The 20,743-nt window shown below is 50.1% G+C and overlaps 3 protein-coding genes across 3 annotated transcripts; 2 read left to right on the top strand and 1 right to left on the bottom strand.

Moving 5' to 3' along the window:
* Positions 1 to 318: 318 nt before the first annotated feature.
* TGME49_227060 (hypothetical protein) lies at positions 319 to 13,886 on the bottom strand. The gene is made up of 14 exons (XM_002366318.2): positions 13,376 to 13,886; positions 12,126 to 12,623; positions 9,910 to 10,919; positions 8,807 to 9,183; positions 8,079 to 8,331; positions 7,031 to 7,233; positions 6,020 to 6,126; positions 5,354 to 5,458; positions 5,122 to 5,202; positions 4,180 to 4,271; positions 3,449 to 3,644; positions 2,999 to 3,090; positions 2,296 to 2,387; positions 319 to 1,633 (listed from the first exon to the last, which is right to left on the bottom strand). Exons 1-14 carry the CDS (start codon positions 13,618 to 13,620, stop codon positions 1,163 to 1,165), a joined length of 3,822 nt encoding a protein of 1,273 aa, XP_002366359.1. The 5' UTR covers positions 13,621 to 13,886; the 3' UTR covers positions 319 to 1,162.
* A 761-nt stretch (positions 13,887 to 14,647) lies between these two features.
* On the top strand, positions 14,648 to 16,260 carry TGME49_227070 (hypothetical protein). The gene is made up of 7 exons (XM_018780163.1): positions 14,648 to 14,734; positions 14,788 to 14,881; positions 14,940 to 15,090; positions 15,142 to 15,291; positions 15,347 to 15,495; positions 15,552 to 15,683; positions 15,745 to 16,260. Exons 1-7 carry the CDS (start codon positions 14,685 to 14,687, stop codon positions 15,919 to 15,921), a joined length of 903 nt encoding a protein of 300 aa, XP_018636058.1. The 5' UTR covers positions 14,648 to 14,684; the 3' UTR covers positions 15,922 to 16,260.
* A 495-nt stretch (positions 16,261 to 16,755) lies between these two features.
* TGME49_227080 (hypothetical protein) lies at positions 16,756 to 19,734 on the top strand. The gene has a single exon (XM_002366320.2). The coding sequence runs from the start codon at positions 17,282 to 17,284 to the stop codon at positions 19,448 to 19,450; it is 2,169 nt and encodes a 722-aa protein (XP_002366361.1). The 5' UTR covers positions 16,756 to 17,281; the 3' UTR covers positions 19,451 to 19,734.
* The last annotated feature ends 1,009 nt before the right edge of the window (positions 19,735 to 20,743 follow it).

Below are 20,743 nucleotides of genomic sequence, written 5' to 3'. Positions count from 1 at the left end.
TGTGTTCGTCCTTTTCGATCCCGATGGCGAGCTGCTCTCCAAGACAAAATCGCACTTGATGTTATTTATCGCTCGCCTGGTTTCGCTTCATAGCCACTGCCTTCCTGGTATACCAAAGACCATGAATTTGTTGCGCAGCTTACACTCAAATGGTGGCTTTTCAAATATTGCGGGATGCCACTATACGTACTGAGAACTGCAGAAAGAACCACAAACACTTGCGCACAGAGTCTCACCGCGAAACACCTTATTGACCTATTATTTCTTAAGATTTATGGTTTGAATACCTGACTGCTGATTCGTCAACGATTCATGCTGCGAAGTGTATTCACTGGATGGGTTATTCTTTGCGTATCTGCACGATCGTCTTTATAAATACACGTACCGTTATATTCGACAATCCTGTGTGTTCACGTTGGTATACCGCAAATCGGATAAGCAGACACATTACAATGCCTAGAATACTGAATATGACTTCTGTTGTGATGCCAGGCAATCGACCTGGGATGCCGTACAGACAAACATTGGGAAGGAGAAAAAGTGAAACCATGATAAACTGTCGTTGCGTATTGAAGTTTTGCATTGGTAGCTGTCTTAAGCAGTCCACTGGGGTGGCGATGTAGGCAGTCATGAAGAACTTGGTTGTTTGTATCTCGCAGTTGGAGCCGTAGTCAGTGTCTCCCGCTTTCTCTTCTCAACTTCCCTCCAACGCCTCTGTGTCTCTATTACCAAATTCATTTTCACGGATAAAAAGAGAATTCGGCCTTTCGCACAGACGGACATCAAGAGACTTGGAAACTGAATCCTGGACCATGAACAGCCAAGACACGGCAGAAAACGAAAAACACGCAAGGAAGGACGAACGAGACTTTTAGCCTTTCGTCCAACGCAGAGAGATCAAGAGCTTGCACGGCACGGATTTGTCTGGACCGGAATGCCGCTTGATCAGCGCTATCAGGAAAAGGTTGTAGAGAATTCCGTCTCAGAGACTCTCGTAGGAAAGGCTTAAGCTTCTGCGTTATCGTCAGAACGAGATGAACGCGATTCGTTGTAAAACACGCCCCCAGGAACGGCTTCTGCTTTTGTGTTTTCACGAGAAAACACCTGCGTTGTCAGAAAAAGAATGCGTCTCAGACATGCGCTGTGAGAGCACCTTGGTGAGCTACACTGGCTGGAAGAGGGGCACGGGAGCCGCGCTCGCAATTTCGTGTTGTTTCTCGACGTAGAAGGTGAGGAGAAGAAGAAGGAGGTCTCGCAAAGCGAGTTTTTTGTCTCTTCGCTTCTCGCCGGTCTCCGCGGACCCCCCGCTTCCACCTGGATCCGCAGGCAGAAGAGAAGGAGAGATGAAACTTCCCTTTTCTGTAGACAGAAGCGTCTGCAGCGCGGCGAACGCGTTCTCATCAGGAGGTGCGGCGTTGGGCTGCAGCGCGAGGAGACAGGGGCTGTATCGGCAGATTAATTCGTAGAAGAGCGTTTCCAAGAGAAGTCCCAGATCCGGGGCACTGAAAGCAGAGACCTCCTCGCGAGTCGCCTGCCTTCTCTCTCGCTCCTGACGCTTCTGTGGAGAGTCGAGCGCCTCCGAAAGAGAAAGAAACACAGCCGCGTCGACCTTGAAAACCAACGCCCAAAACTTCTGAAGAAGAGAAGACAAAGCACGAGCAAACGCACAAGCGAACCGACGTTTAAGAAGAAAGGTGGCGGCAATTCGAGAGACGAAAACAAAGGAAGGGAGGAGACGAGGAAGGAAGGAAGGGCGACTCGCAAGAAAGCGCGGGACAGTCATCGAAGAGAAGAAGGGAAAGCGAAGGAAAGGATGAGAAAGAACAGCGGAAGAAAGAAGCAGCAGACCTCTCCGCCTTTCCCCAGAATCCGGATCCACGTTCTACTGTGCTGCGCGCGCCATCACGTGATGCGCCTTGCGTTCAGCGGTAGCCAGGGTACGCTTGAAACACCAACACGATTTACCTGCCTACATCTAAGGTTTGTCAATGCAGTGTGGATAATGCTCCGCGTTACATTCTTTCTCTAATCCATATAACGGTCGTAAGGTACGCCAAGAGCACCGGAGACGAGGAACGAACGAGATCGCAAAGCCACAACAAGTGTGAACGATCGAAAGACAGAAGAAGGGAAAGATGGAGAAGAAAACCGGACATAAACGTTGTCTTCCCTCTCGCACTTTCACCTGGGGGCTTCCCTGTCTCTCTTGAGCTCTGGGAAACGAGCAAGAAGTCTCCATCCCCTCTGTTTCAAAGCAGCAAACACAAACACGAGAGTGAAACTTGAAACACTCACGATAAACGAAGGCCTCATGAGCGCCTCTGAAAGCAGCAATGACGGCAGAAGACGGGCGAGTTCGCGAAGCGTTCGAACGGCGAACAATCGACCTGCGGAAATCCAGGGAAACAGACGGTTCAAACAACATGCAAAATCCCATAGGACTGTTTAAGAGTTTTTCCACTAGAAGAAGGGAAACGTGGTGCTTCAAAAGTCGATCACCGCGCCAGAGTGAGACCTGCAATTATTTAGAATATGCTGGTCAAAAACCACATTTGCCAGAATCCTTTTCTCGTTACGCTCACCTCTTGTAGCCTCTGAATCTCACCGTGAACGCACAGACTCTACACCACCGTTCACATGACTACAGACACTGCCTCGGTATTACGTACTCTATCCCCGGTCATGTCCCCTTAGACGAGTTCAGGCTGCTAATCCACCTCTTTAGGGCAGTTGCGCGTCTCAAGGCCTCACCATATGACATAATATATATATATATATATTCGAAATATATATCTGCGCGGAGATACAGATTTTCACATGTGGCCCCAAGTGTGGAAGACTCTAGGTAGGAGCGCACAGAGAGGGCCTACGAATATATTTAACCATGTCGAGCTGCAGTGGGTCGGTGTTGTCTGTCTCTGTGGAGCGGGGGACGCACAAATGCGTTTCGCCGTATATTTGGAAGCAGAGTAAATCCCTTCGAAGGCTTTGAACCTACGTTTTGCGAAATCTTCGTTGAGCCGCTTCTCCACTAGCGACAGGACTTGCTCGAAAACTTCCACTTTGTCCATCACACCTCGACAGCGGCCCCTGTCAAAAAAACAATTCTCTCATCGAATTCGTGCATAGGCGTGCCAACATCACAGGGTTCTAACGCATATACACATGGATATACACACTGTGCGATTTCACGCAAATACATAGATACATGTAGAGATAGTTGCCATCATTTGTACGTATATATATATATATACATAGTAACGGCACCTCCAAATCGATTGGATTGTATATATGTAACCATATATATATATATATATATATGTATATACATACATACGTATACGAACATGCATGCATCTCTGTGTTTCTTCGCTATTTCCATTTGGAGACTTTTGCTGGGTTTCTGCTGCGGCTTTGGCGTTTTTATCGCCTTCCACGCGGCGCTTACAGGAGACAACACTGCATCTTTGCAGCGAGCATGTCGAGGGAGACGTCGTCGAGGAGGGAAGACGCAGGAAAGGTCCGAAGCTGCAAGTGTCGAAGCTGCTGCTGAAGATGAAGCGTTGTGTTCGGACTCGCCACGCGGGGGCCTGCAGCCAGCGATCGGGCGAGGCCCAGAAAAACCAAGCGCTGAGGCACGAAGTCTGAGAAAGAAAGAACAAGATGGAAAACGTGGAAGAATGAAAGGCGGGGATAGAGAAAAAAGCGTAGAATACTCACAGAAAAGCAATCAGAAAATGATGCGAACGGATGGGGAGTGTGGAAGATCCATTGAAGAACAATCCAAAAGGGCGCAAACGAGTCCGACGCGATGCGAAACAGATGCACTCTGAAGAAGGACGAGAAAACGCATGTCGATAAGAAGGCGTGAAGTAATCAGACGGAGACTCCCTGAAGAGAAGTCTTGCAACATGTCAGAAGACGACACACAAACAGCAGCTACCCCGAGTGCCACGGACGCGAGAATGCATGCATATTGAGGAAGGAGAAAGAGAGCTGGAGAGCATAGCGAAGGAGACGCGGAATCCTGGAACCGTGAAAAAAAGAAACAAGACAGCTTCAAGCTTCTACAGGCTTTCCTTCTGTCCCCCTGCGTTATTCCCTTGAACCTTCTCCACTTTCCCTGCCTCCCTTACTGCGAGATGGTTGCCTTTTTTTCTCGTGGCTTTCTTCTGTTACCTTCACATTCTGAGGCTGCTGCGAGAAGCTCCTTGTAGAGAGTCGCTGCCGAGAACGCGTCCAGTTCTTTGCTCGCTTCGTCGTTCCCTTGCCTGCATGCGCATGCAGAGAGACCAAATGCATTTCTCTCGAAGATGTCTGCTTTCTCTTTGTGGGCCTCGCCAAGGTCAAAGCCCTCCTCAAAACACAGGGACCCAGGGTCACTCTTTCTGTCTTTGACGAACATCAAAACGAACACTCTGGCATTCGTGAGGGAGCGGTAAAGCGCGCTCTTCTAAACAGGTAGCTTCTCTTCTCTCCGTCCCGGCTCCCCTGGATCTCGTTGTTTCCTTCAGCGCTCCTGCGTCTCCAAGCTTTCTCAGTATGGACTCTGCTTCTTTCTCTGTCGTTTCTGCAAATCGCGAAGCTCTCTTCGGCGCAATGCCGTTCTCCCCAGGCTTGGTTTCTTTTCCACATCTGCTTCACCGCGCTATTCTCAAACGCTATGTTTCACCTTCTCCCCTCTTCCTTGATCTCTTCTCCTCTCCTTTCGTCTGATGTCTTCCTCTCTCTGCACCTTCCTCCCTTCGCCTTTTCCTCTTGCATCCTCTCTCTACCTATTCTTTGGGTCTCGTCCCTTTTCTCCTGCTTCATCTGCCTTTTCTCTTTTTTCTTCTTCTTCCTCTAATTTCTTCCTCCTTTCGCCTGCTTTCCTACTCTCCTTCTTTCTCCCTCCTTTCTTTTTCTTCGCTCAATTTCTCTTCTTGCCCTTCCTCATTCCTTATCCGCCGCCGCAGAGTCCATGCGGCTCTTTGCCGTTGTGTGTGTCGCCTATATTCGTCGGGGTTTCGCCTCCTCCGTTTGCTCTCAGTCTCTCGACCCAGGTCTTCCCTTCTTGCCTTTTTAGCAGACGCTTGTCGAGAAAACTAAACAATTTCCTCGACAGCGTTTCGCTCTGCTCACCGGCTCGAGTAGAAGAGAAAGGAAGATGGCCGCGCAGAGGGCGCCTGTTGCACGAGCGCAGAAGCCACAGCAGCTTCGAGCCTGGAGAGAAAACACATAACGCCATTTCTAAAAACTGAGGAATCGAAGCGTCTAGTTCCGTACACAGAGGGACTGCAACAGTAGACGCAGACGACGCATATAGGCGGGGGTGTCAGGAAAAAAAGAGGAAAAACGAACTCTGAAGACTCACCAGGCACCGTCTTGTTTGTCTTCGTCAGCAGCTCGGACAGAGCCGATGAGTACGTATAGCGGCCACCTGCGTCGCGCCTCTTTCGGCGCATGCACGGAGAGGAATCTGAGAAAGCAGCGCAGGGCGGAAAAGACGAGATTCATCGTAGAGCAGGGAGCAGGTTCGACCGTCCAGAACAAAGAAACAGAAAGGAATGCAACACATGAAATGAAACCGCAAAATCCCGAGAAAACTCCACCTTTCTCTCTATCGAAAAGATGACATAAATATATATATATATATATATACGTTCGGTGTTTGTATTCATACGTAACTCTTTAATATGTCTGTGTAAGCATACGGATAGACATACAGGAAGAGCGCTAGAGTCACCTAGAGACGCGCATATCTAAATCTACAAACAGATCTATACCTATGCATGCATATGCACACATACGTATAGGTGTACTACGCATGCAGGGACGAATCGTTTGATCCCTTTTTCTGACAGAGAATGCCCAGACCCTTTCTTCATCTCCATGGCCAGTTGAAGAAGCTGAGTCAGGCTCTCAAAGGCTCTGTCTCTCGTTCGTAGACTGTTCGCGACTGCGCCTCAGAAAGGTGACACATGTGGAGAGAAGGCTCTCCTCTCAATTTCTTTCTCGCGTCTCTCTCTCGTTGTCTCACTCGAGAGCTCCCAGAGCGAGGGAGTAAGGGAGACGATACAGCAGAAACCGGAATTTCGGATCGAAGGCGCATACAGCGAAGACGTCCCGGCGAAAGGCTTCATCCGTCTGTGAACGAGAGAGAGAAACACACAAAGGGGCTATATCTAGCAGGTGATCCCATGCAATTGTGTCTTGCAGATATCTTGGTGGACAACAATGGCAAAGGTGATCACAGGAAACGAGACGTAGTTTCACACGAGAAAGTTGTCTGTATCTCGAAACTGGAGTCATGTTCTTGAGTCTGGAAACTATTTACTTGTTAAGCCATCGGTTTTGTTTGGAAATTTCAATCACTGAAAGATTATATCCTCATACATGTAAAACTCTGCACCAAAGGTGAAACTTGTAAAACGCTCTCTCCTGTCCGATTCCATAAGGAACTCGATTGTCCGTATCTCGTAATTGGGGTCATATTCAGTATCCTAGGTACTATAACGTCTCTCCTTACTCGAGTGGACTTATACGGCTCCGAAAGCCTTGTACAGTTTGTACCTGTTTCTGGAGAATATACATTACGGGTGGGAGTAGTCGTTTATATATTCAAGGTCTCAGTTTACCAGAATCTGAAGCTCTAGTGTGCGCCAACAGAGAAATCGGCACCAGTACAAACCGATTCAACTATATGTTCAGAGAAAAACTAACGCAACTGGCAGACTGGGAAGGATGAAAAGGAGAACGCAGGGTGGATGCGCAGAGGCTTGCGAACCGAGACAAGTACGAATAATAGCAGGCATGTTGAAGAACCGTGCACCTTGGCGTATATACGAACGTATACGAGATAGTGTGATGGAGAGAGGCGCCTTGATGCATACAGAAACAGAAGAGAGTCCTAATACAAGTATCGAAGAGACGAAGACCCCACGCATAAAACGCGCAAATGGGCATTGGTGTATCTGTATCAATATTTATCTCGATAAATATACATATATGCCAAAAGAGTAAGATTAAGGACAGCGTTGTTTTGGCCTACTTGCATAGCGGCAAAGAGAGATGTGAGCGAAAAAGGGTTCGCTGCCGTCTGCTCCGCTAGCTGATCTTCGACTGCTTCGTCTCGCAGCTCCTCGCCGTCGATGAGAAACCACCGCGGCTGGGTGCAGTGAACTGCAATGGAAACGAGGACCGGAGCGCACCGGAAACCCAGCGCGAGGCGCGTCGTTCGGGTGTATGTACAGACTGCGCAAAAAGAGCCACACATAGACATGTGGGAACAGGAAAGGCGATTAACACGCAACGAGACTCACGAGAAGAGGCAGTGAAAGCAGAAACAGAAAGGCGGCTCAGGAAAGGACCGGACAGTGCCATGTCCCTCATCCTTGTGTGACTGAGAGGTGTATGTACACCACAGTCGCCACAGGGAAGACCGCGAGAGACAGCATCATAACAGACAGCATGCAGGCACGACGCAGGCAGATAGAGCACGCAATTGAGTGTATTCTGTCTCGTCCTTTGTTTCCACAGCAGCCTAACAAATTCCAGTCTATCTACGTGTAAGCAATAGACGGTTCAAACAGGAACAGCGTGTATCCACAGAACCGCCAGCACACATAAAACGGTTTTAGACCTTCAGTTGAGGAGAATGGGGAAGAGTTCGGAAACATTTGGCACACCGCCGCTTTCACCCACGCTCCGTCTCGATCTACGGTTGGATGGCTGGGAGAATAAAGAGCTAACTCAATGGGGAAATTACCCCAGAACCAAGAAGGCATTCTTCTCTGGACGAGCCGTTTCAGCACAGACAAAGATGGCGAAAAGAGGAAAGTGCGTTTCTCGCAGTACCGGAGAAATTCCTTTTCTCTTCTCTACTTTTCATTTCATTCGCACTTCGTTCCCGTCATTTTCTCTCTTGTATCTGCCTTTCTGTGCATATTCCATGTCCCTCTCTCTCTTGCATCTGCCTCTTATTTCGCTCTTCTTCCACGTCTCTTTCTCTGTTTCGTTTGCCCCATTCGCTCTTCTTCTTGGTTTTTCCCCTTCTTCAGTTGCCGTTCCTTGCTCGTCTCTTCCACGCGAGGACGCACCCGCGTTCGAGGACCACAGGCGGGTCGCGAGCCACTCCAACTGCATGCACCGACGCAAACAGGCCCAGATCGCCTCCGCCACGAAACCTTCGACGCCCGAAACCTTGGAGAAGGCGGGTGCGGCAGAAAAGCGCGCGAGCGTCGGCGAGAAGGAAGGAGGCAGGGGCGACCCAAGATCCACGCAGAAGCGAAGCAGCTTCAGGAAGGAACCGCAGAGCGAAAACGCCAAAGGAATGCACGTCTGCAGAGACTCCTGAGGGGAAAGGAGACAGGCCGAGCGACACAGAGACACCGGAACTGAGGCCAAGAAGACGAAGGACAAGAAGGAACCAGAGACGCCGACGGGTGGAAGGAGAGAAAACGAAAAAAGGAAACGAAAGGTCGTGCGAGAGAAGACACGGTGCGACGCTCGATTTCGGGAGAAAGCGAATCTGGTTATGGGACACCGGAGCGGATCGACCAAAGCAACGAAAGAAAGCACGACAAGCACTTCAGAAGAAGAGGGAGGAAGCAACGCATACCGAGGCAAAGCTAAGAGACAGAGAGAAGAGGAGAAGCGGAAGACATTGCCATGTTGTGCTCTGGAATTTCATCTCTAGTGATCTCCACGTTGAGACAGAGCACGACGGTTCTTCGAGAAGCAAAAACGATTGAAGACAGAAGTCACGAAGGCACCCGGAAATCTCTCCTCTGCCGAGCCTGAAAGGCGCACAAAGTCGCATGCTCACTAGGTCTGTCGTTTCCCTTTCTTCAGTGGCTTCTCGCTCGCGTCTCTTGTTCCCCAGCTCTCGCGTCGGTCCTCCCTCTCTCTGCACACGTTCTGGGTTCCTGTCTGACAGAGAAGTAGAAACCGGCTGTGAGTTCGGCTCTGCCAGTTCCGTGGAGTGTATACACACTCCAGCCGCGCTGGGGGCTTCCCCGTGAGCATCGAGGGGCTCTCTCGGGGCGTTGGAGATGCAGAAAGGAGTCCGAACTTCTTTGGCCTCTCGCGACGCCCTGGTGTCACCGCAGGCAGGGCACTGCGCTGTACCGATACCGCTCCCTGCATGCGCGAGGAGGAGGTCGACGAGGCCGCAGACGAGATGCTGAAGGTTGGGCAGACTTGCTGGGAATAAAGAAAAGAAAGAGAAGATCTGGAGTGAAGAAGCTAATAATGTGGACAGAGAGACGAAGAGTCCACTCACAGTCATTCATACCTGAATGTGTCCACGCACTCCTGCTGAATCGCAAGAAATTCATGAAAAGAGGTAACCGAAGCACTGATGAGCGTGGACACGAAGCAGGCAGAAAAAGCCTTTGCATATTTCGATCTAAGCAGCTCTCTTGAAGAGCCTTGAACATACGGTCGCAACCATTCGAGGACTACTTGCTGATGCACGTGGTTTAGGAGTCGCCCTCTGCGCCGCAGCGTCTCCTTGTGACTCCGCTCTTCTTCTTGTCTTTGTTCCGTCGGTGCTTTTGTATAATTTCATTCACATCCCGCGAACTCTGTCTTCGTGATTGTCCGTGTTCCCATCCTTGCATGTGTCTGACTGGTACCTGTCTTTCGTCCTCCCACCTGGACCTCTCTGGTGATATTGTCGCTCGGAGTTCCATGGTCCACTCATCCTTTTTTCACCTCCCTTGTTTTAACATTTCACAGCATCCGAACCTCGGTGGTCTCTACAGCGCACAGGACGTCTAAAACAATAGCACATGCTTCAGAACCATTTTCGCAATCGGTGCAGTATTCTCCAGTCTCAAAGCGAAAGTTGAAGCGCACTGCACAGTCTTAAGATAGACCAAACTGGTCTTGCTCTTTGATTTCCGGCCTCACAGTCTAGACTCTCACCTCCTTCGGCCCGCTGTGACAAGAGCACGTTGGCGAGGCTCGGGTGACCCTCTCCAGGTCCGCTAAAGTGGAAAGGAAGGAACGGAGGAGTGTCCGCGCCTTCGTCGCTCTTGGGGCGGCCCTGCCTCTTCTTGTTGCTCCTTATCTCTTGACTCTTGTTCTCGCTGCATTCCACGAATGCTGAGAAGGAGGGACAGAGAGAAGCGGCCTCCACCAAGGCGACATAAAACGCTTCCTCATCCTCTGTTCGAGCCTCGTCTCGCAGCCGCCAAGACTTGTTTTCTGCGGCAGACCACGCGCTGTCGAGGGTGTGGAAAAGCGAAGTCAGAAAGTCTCTGGAGCACAGCAGAACCTCACGAAAGACTTCGAGACTTGCATGCGCGCCGACAGAAATCCCGCCTTCTGTGCGTCGTCGCTTCTGCGTCGTCTGCTCTCCGCGCGAATGCGCCTCTTGGCCTTCTTCCCCAGCTAACGCAGGCAGCGTTATGTCTTGCGGGAGACAAGACCGGAGGGGAGAGGAAACAGGGGAAAGAGAAGAAAGAGAACACAGAGAAGGAGGGAAAACAGGAGATTTTTCGGAAGCACAGAGCGCGAGGAACTGCTCGAGCAGTCGCGGAGCGAACTCGGTTGGGCTCAACCCGACAAACGCCAGGTCAACGAGACGCTGCTGCTCGTCCCCCGCGTCCGAGTGTACGTACACCCCGAGCGAGGTCTTGAGGAAGCGGCGAAGAGAAGACGTCCACAACATCAAGAGGTCCTCAGCAAGTCTATCTTCCTTTTCCATGTCCTCGTTCTCTGCGCTTGTGCCGCCTCGCTCTTTCGAAGCCGAAAGATCTTGAGAGGCGGTCCGCTGTCTAGCCATCGAAGAAGCGAAGGATTCCGAGACAGAAGAGGAACGCAGCGCCTCTCTCGCAGTGGCGTCTGCCAGTGCAGAAGCTGTGCGTCGCAGGGAGGGTAGAAGAGCCCGGACAGACGCATCAATTTTCAAGAGATTTAACGCTGCGAGATCTCTGGGGACACACGCACAGTGAAAAGGGAACCGCATTTCTGCTCGTGTTCAAAGAGACAGAGGCAACTCATCTTCACCAAGACGGAAGAAATTCGAACCGGAGAGACGAGAAGCAGAAAAACGCGACAAAAAACGGACACAAGAAGACACGCGATTGGCAATGAGAAGAACGGAGACCAACGGACCACGAGGAGTGATAGAGAAGGGCTCCAAGAGATAGTACAAAATGGAAATGTGCAACAATATATGTATCGTGTAGTGCAATATCTATACCTGCACTACCCATAACTACACCGATAGTACCTCCTAGAGTAAATAGAAGAATAAAATATAAGGCGGCCCCCCTAAATAATATAACGGTCGTAAGGTACGCCGGGGATAACAGGCCAGATAATATTGGGAGTTCTAATCCTCGGATTGTATCAGCACCTCCATATCGGCTCATTACTCCCTACGGACCGGTTGACTGGTATTGAGTTATCTGGATGTGATAGTTTCATCAAATCAAAAGCCGCTTGCAAAAGATTAACCCAATTAAATATGACAGGCATTTAGCATCTGCCATTACCATATGAAGATAAAAGTCATCTTTAAGCGCGGTATCAATACCTGCACGATTGCTAGAACCATTTAAATGTAAGTAGACGATATGTAAAACAGGTGTAATATATGGGTTACTGCTATCACTCGTATTAACAGCGAGAGAGAACTACTACTCAGATGCTACCACTCAGCTAGTTATTGAGAGACACTCACGAGGCCAAAACCATAACTTCGTAATCTCAACGGTTTGCGATAGAACCATAACACAATGATATTTACACAGTTCAACCCTGTATTATTTAACTCAGTTAATCTGTATTAAGTTTGATATTCTGTACCAACCGATCTAAAATCGTGATGTCTTTTCCGGAGAGGAAGGGAGAGGGAGACGGAGACACACAGATGAAAGAAAACAGGACACGGCAGAAACGAGAACAGTCCTAGTTTGTGTAAGCGAAGCCATGGGACAGACAGAAGGTGAAGAAGAGCCGAAGAAGGGAAAGGCAAACAGCGGCCAAGCCGAGTGAAATTGAAACAAGGAGAAATGAGAGAGAAAGACCGAGAACAGAAGGAAGGCAAGATCGCAAGAGACGCAGACAGAGATAAACTCCAAATAGCGATAGGATGACGCAGCTTGAGAATGCGTGTCTGCACAGAGACGTACGGGATGGACGGTGTGAGAAGGAGGGACTGAAGCTCGGAGTCATGGAGGAAGGAGAAGAGTTGCTCTATGGCTGCGCGCTTGGCCTTCAGAGACGCTTGTGCGGAGAGCAGCAGGGTATGGAGAGACGCTTGGGAAGACGAAGAAGAAGATTCCGGTTCCTCAGAGACTTTCAGAGACGGCAGAGGAGGGTAGCTGGCTAGAAGCGTGCGCTCCTCAGTGACATGCAAGAGCAGAGAGAAGCGGCGAACCTGATCGAAGAAAGAAGAACACTTTGAAGAGGACTGTGCTGTCGCAGTTGACGCAGGAGATGAGCAAGGAGAGACAGGAGACGCGGCCTCTTCGAACAGAGGCCTGTTCACAATTGAACGCAGAACGATGCGAATCAGAAAAGAAAAAAGACGAGAAGAAAGCTTCGCTTCGCCTGCCTCGACAGTCCCACGGTCGCTGATTCCTCCTGCTTCCAAGAAACGCCGCGACTCCTCGTCCAGCGCGCCGGCTCTGCGCAGAGAAGAACACAGTTCACAGATGATACACTGGAAATAGGATAACCAGCGCGCGAACGCTGTGGGAAAGCGATGTTCATTCAGAAGACATTCTAGAAGTGAAGGCACCAAACGAAAGGGATGTTTCGACACGCTTCTGAATGGTCTTTTGTGAAACGTGCGAATGTCATCAGGAATTCAGAACATAGGGAAATGTGTCCTGCGCATTAGACGTGGCAGTCGAGGAACCCAACGAAGTCTCCAGATCCAGAGACTTCGGAGCCAATTGGCTTTCTCGGGACCAGAATTTCATCTTTGCGAGGAATAGAGTAACTTGCTTTTGACTCACTGCTATTTTGGTAGTGAAGAGACGAAATGGAAAAAACGAAATGGATCAGAGCGGCGTAAAAGGGACTGGTGCGGGATGGCGTGTCAGCATGATTCACTGGTACCCGTATGCTTGACAGAATACGAAAACATTCAGCAAGAAATACTAAAGCTGATTAGGGATTGCTCTGAAGCTCCAATTTCCAAAATAGAGACACTTGGAAGATCGGAAAAGACCTTTCTGTGCCTGGGTTTTCACAGCCTGCTGTCGAGCTTCGGAAACTCCCGGACGGGTACGGAACCGCCACGCTTGGGCACAAAAAAGAGCCACATAGTGGATTGCTGGGCAACGTAGCAGTTCCTGGAAAACTCTAGCTCGGGATTACTATGATTTCATATTCGTTTTCAAAAGCAACAGCACACTGGGCGAACGAAGCTTACTGTTCTTGCAAAAACGAGTGAAATGCCGTTAGCTCCTGCTGAAACAAAAACAGCTGCTGTACTTGCCATGCGTTAGCTGTTCTATCAAGGCAGTGCAGAAGACTCTGCAGTGCAATTTCCAAGCGAGGGGGCAGCGGCAGAGGCTTTTCAGGACGCTCACACGGACACACACCGCCGGCAGCTACCGAAGAAGCAGGAGAGGACACCGCCTCTCCCTCGGTGGAGATCGAGTGCGAAGCCTCCATGACGAAACCAGAAAAACGTTAGGCTTTTGAGAAGAATGAAAGAGAGGAGTCCTGCCGTTATGAGCGCCCGGTACCCCCCGTCGCATGCCGAAGAGCTACCATCAGGGACAAGGCGTTTCTATCCTCGTAGTGTGGAACTGATCTCCGTAGATACGTGTAGAATGTTAAGAAGGAAGGCGCACATACAGTTCACCAAGCCATGCCTTCCTCCGTACCCCACTCGCCAAGAAGTTGCTTGACAGCGTCACAAACAATGAATCACCAACAATTTTCAACAATTTTCAAACCATGTCTAGTCTTCGGAGGCCCCGTGAAGCGTGCAATCGCAGTCGCATGCAGCGTGCGCATGCGATTCTTGTCCAGAAACCGCAGTTAGAACCACAAAAGTAGGCCGCAGCTGCTTTGGACACCTACAAGGAAATTACTACGTGCTATTCAATATGTAATTACCCTGCATATAGCATGGATACACGGCTGAAGCAGCTCTGGAAGGATTTTTCCGCTGCAGACACGATGGAGCAATCACCAGACGACACTCAGTGATAATGGTGCGAGCGGAGGCATTCTTGGACGGTAGCGAGGCTCGCAGTGAAAGAACCTGAATGCAGAATAGAGTAACTGGTTGGAGTCTCGGGTGACAGCCAGTGCTTGGCGTGATGTACCAAAGGTGTGGAATCAGTGGGTCACCGCTGCAGAAAAACTTAGAGCGCGACTGGTACACTCGAGAAAAACACAGCGCGGAGGGGGCACCGGTACAGAGTTCTGGCAGAGGAATCTGACGCTAGAACTGCCGTCAACTGAATAGCAAAGACCGACTGTTTACTACTCAAGTCTGTGGAGTATTCACAGATGGCTAACCTTCCACCATTAACCACAAAGAGTTCGAACAGGATCTTTAGATGATCAGAGGTAAGCGCAGAAACCCACCTTAGAGGCAGCACGGGGTGTATGTCCACCTCAAATTACCCGAACAAATGGGCGATCACCTTCAGTGGATATTTCAATCGAAAGTGCCACTCCCTCGCCTGGCACACCCTGCACGTTGCTGCTTGTTTTCTTTCAAGATGAGTGCCGATATGAGTCAAAGCGATGCGTTCAGAGAGATGCTTGCCAGGTAAGCGTCATACTCTCTCCGAAATTATGAGCTACAGCCACGGCAGACAACAGACTTAACGAGCTGGAGGCTGTCAAGCGGCTTCTCGACTATGACGTGCAGACCGAACTTTTACGGAAACGAGAAAACGAGGACCTATGTTCGTCCGTGAGTTTCTGTAGGACAGCTGCTGCGTTTGCACGGCATATAGCGTTGTTCTGTTTAGACTGAACAGGAAGTGGCTGATCTGGAGTCCAAGATTGCCGAGTGCGAAAAACGCCTCAGGCAAACATCGGAACAGATTAGGAATCACGAAGAAGCGCGTGCGGGCATCGAAAAGAGCATCGAACACGAAATGTTGGCACACGCGTCATTGAGTAAGCTACCACAAAACCACCGGAAAAGACCGACTCCCACTGCTTTTTCAGAACAAGAATTGGATGAGACTATGACAGCTAAGAAACATAAAACCGAAGATGCCGACCGCGAAACCTTCCGGCGCGTCTGCCACGTGAAGGAGCTCCTGCATCGCTTGGGAGCGGAAAGTGGCGAAACCACCGCGGGAACTACAGACGCGGGTACCGTTAGACACCGTCCTCATTATTACATCGTCTTCATCCAAGAATGTTACAGAGGCACGTTCTGGTGTTGACAAGGCCATCACCCTCGCGCATGCCCAAGTTGATTCAAAGAATCTAGCCGCCATGAAGGGCGACACCCTCATGAGCCTTCTTGGAGCAAAGGATGACGTCCTGCTAAGAACCGGTTATGCTTGTTTCAGAGTGAGATACTTACTGTTTCAACGAGAAGTCGAACCGCATTAGATTTGCTTCTGCAGCAAGCCAAGGATAGCATTGACAAGAACTCTGAACTCCTAGACGCAGCAGTCGTCAGGCTCCATAAAAAATGTGCCTGTGAATCTGTTCTTGAAGAGATGGATGTCGACGCCACAGTCTTCGAATTAACGCTTGTGAGTTTCTCGCTTAACTTCCTTTGCACAGAGCCTCTATACCGAAGCAATGGCTTGTCAGGTAGATGCTGTATTGAAGATGGAACTACCTGAGTCCCTGAGGGTCTCCGGTGAGCAATTGGGGAGGGCGGAGATTTTGAGACGATTGATTGGCACCGAAAACGAATGGCTCTGCGAGAATCCCGCTCGTCTTCTCGGGCAAGCATACCTGCAAAAAGTTCTGGAAGAAGACAGATGACTATGTTTAATCTCGTAGAAAACACGCTGAGGAAGATTCACGAGGTTGTGGAAACCTAGTAGTATACATATGAAATTCTGATGTGACACGGTATTCCTGAGGAAGCAACTCGATTTCCGCTGTTGAATTGGCTTTGTTGTCTATCTTTCCATCACTTGTATTACAACGCCCCTCTCGACCGAACGACGCGGGTGCCTCACTTCTGTGAATTAAGAGGACGAGGTCCTCACCAGCTGAAATAAGCGATGACACATCGCCGTTCCATCTCCCTGTGGGGACATACTCTTGTTCGTGATCACCTTTTTACTACACAAAGGGAGTTGGACCATCCAGATACTGCAAAAACTGTGGTAGCCACTGCTACCTTTCTCCCACTCAGTGGCTAGAACGAAGAAAGTGCGCTACCCGTCACTGAACCAAAGCAGATGAATAGGGGAGTTCGGAGGTGTTAAACCTCGTTTCAGTCAAGTTAGCTCTAATAAATCCCCATTTTCTCAACTCCGTGCGCTTCTAGCAATGGAAACAGGGAATAACAGGTTGGCTTTGTGCGACATAGTAGGGACCACATCGCGTGTTTCATAGTTGCCTAGCGCTCCTTACCGCTTCGACTGTAACAAACAGCCCCAGCGGAAGGCTAATGAATTATCGCTGCCGTCATTCGCTTGTATAGGCTTTGCCCGAGAACGCTTTGCCCCGTCGTTGTGTCACCAGTGCATACTGGCTGTGTTCTAAAGTCGTTTCAGGTCACGTTTCTACTCTTAAGTAAAATAGTAGAGCGTGATTCTCTCTCTTGGATGGCATGAATCCGTGCATGTCACAGAGATGCGAAAACCGCAGAGGCGGAGGGTCGGTAGTGACACTGCAGTAGGGAAGAGCCTGCATACATGCAGAACTACAAGCAGTGTCAGCAAAGGACATGCGCAAATTGATGGCCCAAAACGGACCTCCTGAGTTCAGTGCTTGCTTGCACGCCCCTTACTGACGTGCGTTCTTTTCTGCAGACCGGATCAGCGGTAGTTTGATACGAAGCCACGGAACACAGCACACTGCGGAAAGCACTTGAACTACTACACTCCCGAAGTTCTGGAGTAGTTATTTTTTTATTACCGTTACGGAGCTTCGTATATTTAAACTTGCCATTTGTAAGTGTAAAAATTTGAATGATTAGGCTGCGGGAGTGTCAGAAAACGACATTCCATCAAGTATCACGGGCATTAGATGCACACTGCCATTTGAACTAACAGTTGCCAGCTTGTTGCATGCGCCCGCACCGGCTTCCGCGGGACACATTGCTGCACTTGAGCGAGGCCGCACACGTTTCTTTCATTTGCATTTTCTCCGTATTCTCCTATAACTAGGAATGAGCTTTTTGAAAAACATGCCTGCCGCTGATTCCGTCGCAGTCCGTGGCGGGCCTCGTCCTGAAGCAACGTCCCAGACAGATACCGTCCCGGCTGATCACGGCGACATTTCCTCATCATATTCAGATGCATTTGTCTTCACAGAGGCCAAGGGTCCCATCCCGACAAAGGTCCTGGATTCATCAAATGATTGCCTCACTTGTGAAGCCCGTTTTGGGGCGTCAATGCGTCTCTGGGTCTGCAGCAAACCGTATACGAGCTGGCCGCTCATTGAGCTGGTCCGTCAATACGAGATCCTCGGGGTCCGCCTTCAGTACGAGCAACTTTGTCAGTCCTTGGTCAAGAACATCAGACAGAGTATGCCTGGCATGGACATATGTGGATGCGGGGATCGAAGCAGATGGTTTGCTCCTCGGGAGTCCTTCAACCGCTGGCTCATGGAGCGGCGGTCCATAGTGGCATGCCACGCCGATCCCCTTATTCCATCACCCATACAACCGTCTTTGTCCTCACGCGAAGGTGACATAGACGAAGAGAGTGAGTGTGTCTCAATCACCCGAGAGATCCTGGATGACTTGCCAATGAAAATTCACATCGGGGATACTAGTTTGGAGACACGAGAAAATGTCCTGCGATTCACCCAAATGCTTGCTTCGGAAATGCGCGTGAACCAGCAAATGGTTGCAGAACTTCCTCCCTCCGACGTTCAGCCCATTATGCAGTGGATAAGAGAGCTGGAGGATGGCGAAGGGGCTCGTCCCCTAATTGCTTCGCATACCGGACACAATGAAAGGCGCCGACTTGAAAATTCCGTCTCGAACGCTCTTCCGCAAGCCAACATGGTGAACAATGGCGCCACAGAGGCTCCAACAGAGAAACAAGACGAGGATACACTAGTGGAGATTTCTCAGAGCTCCATAAAGGAAGTTGTGTACAACACCATTCGACTGGCAAGGCCGGTCGTGGAGTGTCTGTATGCCGAGAAAGTGTCTCGTGTTGTGCGTCAACTCCAAGAAATTTCTCGGGATGCCGCCAGTCGAGTGCAAGAGTTCTGCAAGTCTTGCAACTCTTCGAAAAACGCTGGCGTGGCCGAAACTCTGGATGTATCCGCGACTCGCGAGACAGTCGCTCGGCATTTCAAGCGACGGTGTGTGCGACCAAGAGGCGGCGAAGTGCAGTTTGGGTGCATCAGATGGATGAGCGGGAGAAACAACGAGTTTTTCGAGTTCACAGGCGATCTGAGTGCTCGTTTTAAAGATGGCAGCCCTTTTTCTCCTAGTGGACAGCAAAGTTTGACAAGAAAGTATGCAATCAAGGGGTACAAACTCGCTCAGTTGTGGAGACGGTTTGTTATGAAGTCTGGACAGAAGGATATGTGTGATGGAACGGATGTCGAAGTGCTCTGCAAAAAGGCCCTGGATCCGGGGTGCGTTTGTGAAGGGCGGGGCTGGCGAGGAGGCGACTGGACCTGTGAGTGTGTGCGAGATCTGATTGACAGGATTCGAAGTGTGAAGTCGATCGGGTCGCTTTTTGCGTCAGCAGTCTTTGCTCTTTTGTGTAGATACCATTCCATTTGCGGATGCCAGAATCAAGGCAAGGGGCTGCAGTACGCGGTTCCTCCAAATGTCCTCGACGTCCTCCGCGATGACCTGAAAGTAAACTGCGAGCTTTTCGCCTCGCCCTTCAATGTGCATTTCGACAATTACTGTTCAATTTTCCCTGATGTGGATGTGATGTTTGGTAGCCGAGGATCTTTCTTTGACCCTTCTTTTCAGCTTTTGGAGGGTTCGTTCGAGGCGAATCCGCCGTTCGACGAGGTTCTCATGGCACGCATGGTTCAGCGGTTGCTTTCGTGGCTAAAAAAAAGTGAGGAAAGGCAGAGAGAGTCGCTACCTCTGTCTTTCTGTTTGTCTTTGCCAGACTGGTCGAACGGGCCCTCGGAATTCATGTACCTTCTGAAAAAGTCGGAATATCTGCGGTACTCTGAAGTAATCCCCGAAGGAAAGCACGTGTATCTGAATGGGTTTCAGCACTTTTGTCACACATGTGATCTAGAGGTCCCGGCTGTGTGCGGTACGTTTTTCGCTGTTCTTCAAAATGAGGCCGGAACAAAAGCGTGGCCAGTTACTGACACCTTCATAAATCGTCTCAAGGAGGCTTGGAGTTAATACGACACATCTTGAAATACTGGTATGTCACTCTAGGGGGGTGTGTCCAGAAAGGCGGGAGGCCGGACGCATTAATCCCAGTCACGCAGCCTATTGTGAAAGCATACGTGATTGTTGTTCCACTTCGAACTCTTTTTCGGTAATTCAACAACAGTGCTGCGGTCAAAGTGCCCTTGCCTTCTACTGACCAACTTCAGCGCGGTGAAGTGATTTCCTTTAGCACGGAAGGGAGCGTCTCACCCGTGCAGCCACACCGGCACGTGCGAATCACGTGGTGTGCCCGTCTGATTGCTAATAAACCGAACTGCGGACCTCTACTGCAGAAATACAAACGCTGACCTAAGCGTAGCATGCAAACAATGGAGATCTGCCTCTGGTCTGAGGCACATGTGCCTTATTTTTTGGTGAGTGTTGCTCCGTGCGCAGCACGTGAGACTCCTGGGTCTGGGTACCAGCAACTGCCACAAAGAGTGACAGCTTTGAGGACCACGACAATTAACCACGAAAATATTCTCTCAAGCAGATTCAGTCTGACATGGAAACAGTGCCAATAGGAGCGCGCTCTTCTAACCTTTGGCTGCTTTCCACAGAGCCACATCAGCTGCTCGCAGTTTGTTCCCGGGATCGGGAAAGCACGTGCAACCAGTGGTCCGCGTCCCCAAGAGGTCCTCAAAAGTGTGCACGCTGACGTCGTGCCCAGAGACGAGACACCAGATGCTTCTGCCCATAAGCTTTTCCTTGCGATCTTGATTTACTTGGAATACCTCGAGGTTCACCAATCTCCGTGCGACACCCCCACTCCTTCCATCATGGGTGTGTAATCGAAAGAGCTGCGTTGTTCACCATGCACTGCTTGTGGACGAGCTTGCGTTGCACGGACATCTTTTTCGTTGGACGCAACCGCCCGTAATAGACCAAGAGATATTTTTTCTCGAAAATGATTCTCCGGCATCCATTGTTCTGTTCCCTACAGCGCACATGCTAAGACCATCTGAAAAGGCATGATGTCACCGCTTGAGCGCTCCCGGTCACTTCTTATCCCCAGTGCAACGAGTGCAATGCCTGTGTACCGTTGCAAAACCATCAAGGCTTCTAGTCCCAAAGGCTGTCGACGGTGATAGTCGTCACATTCGAGAATTCGCCTCGAGAGGACTCTTTGCGGGTCTTAATCTTTTCTCAAGGAGTCAGTCCTCTGCTTTAGTTTGCCTAGGTTTCCCGCCCCCTCGGGGAGGCCAACACCAGCCTCGAGCGTTGGGAGCCCAAAAGGGGGGAGGGAGGTTAAAGCCTTTTCGC

The sequence above is a fragment of the Toxoplasma gondii genome, chromosome X, assembly GCF_000006565.2.
Source record: "Toxoplasma gondii ME49 chromosome X, whole genome shotgun sequence".
Taxonomy (NCBI): domain Eukaryota; phylum Apicomplexa; class Conoidasida; order Eucoccidiorida; family Sarcocystidae; genus Toxoplasma; species Toxoplasma gondii.
Note: the sequence above shows the minus strand (reverse complement) of the source record. Positions and strands in the feature narration are given on the sequence as shown.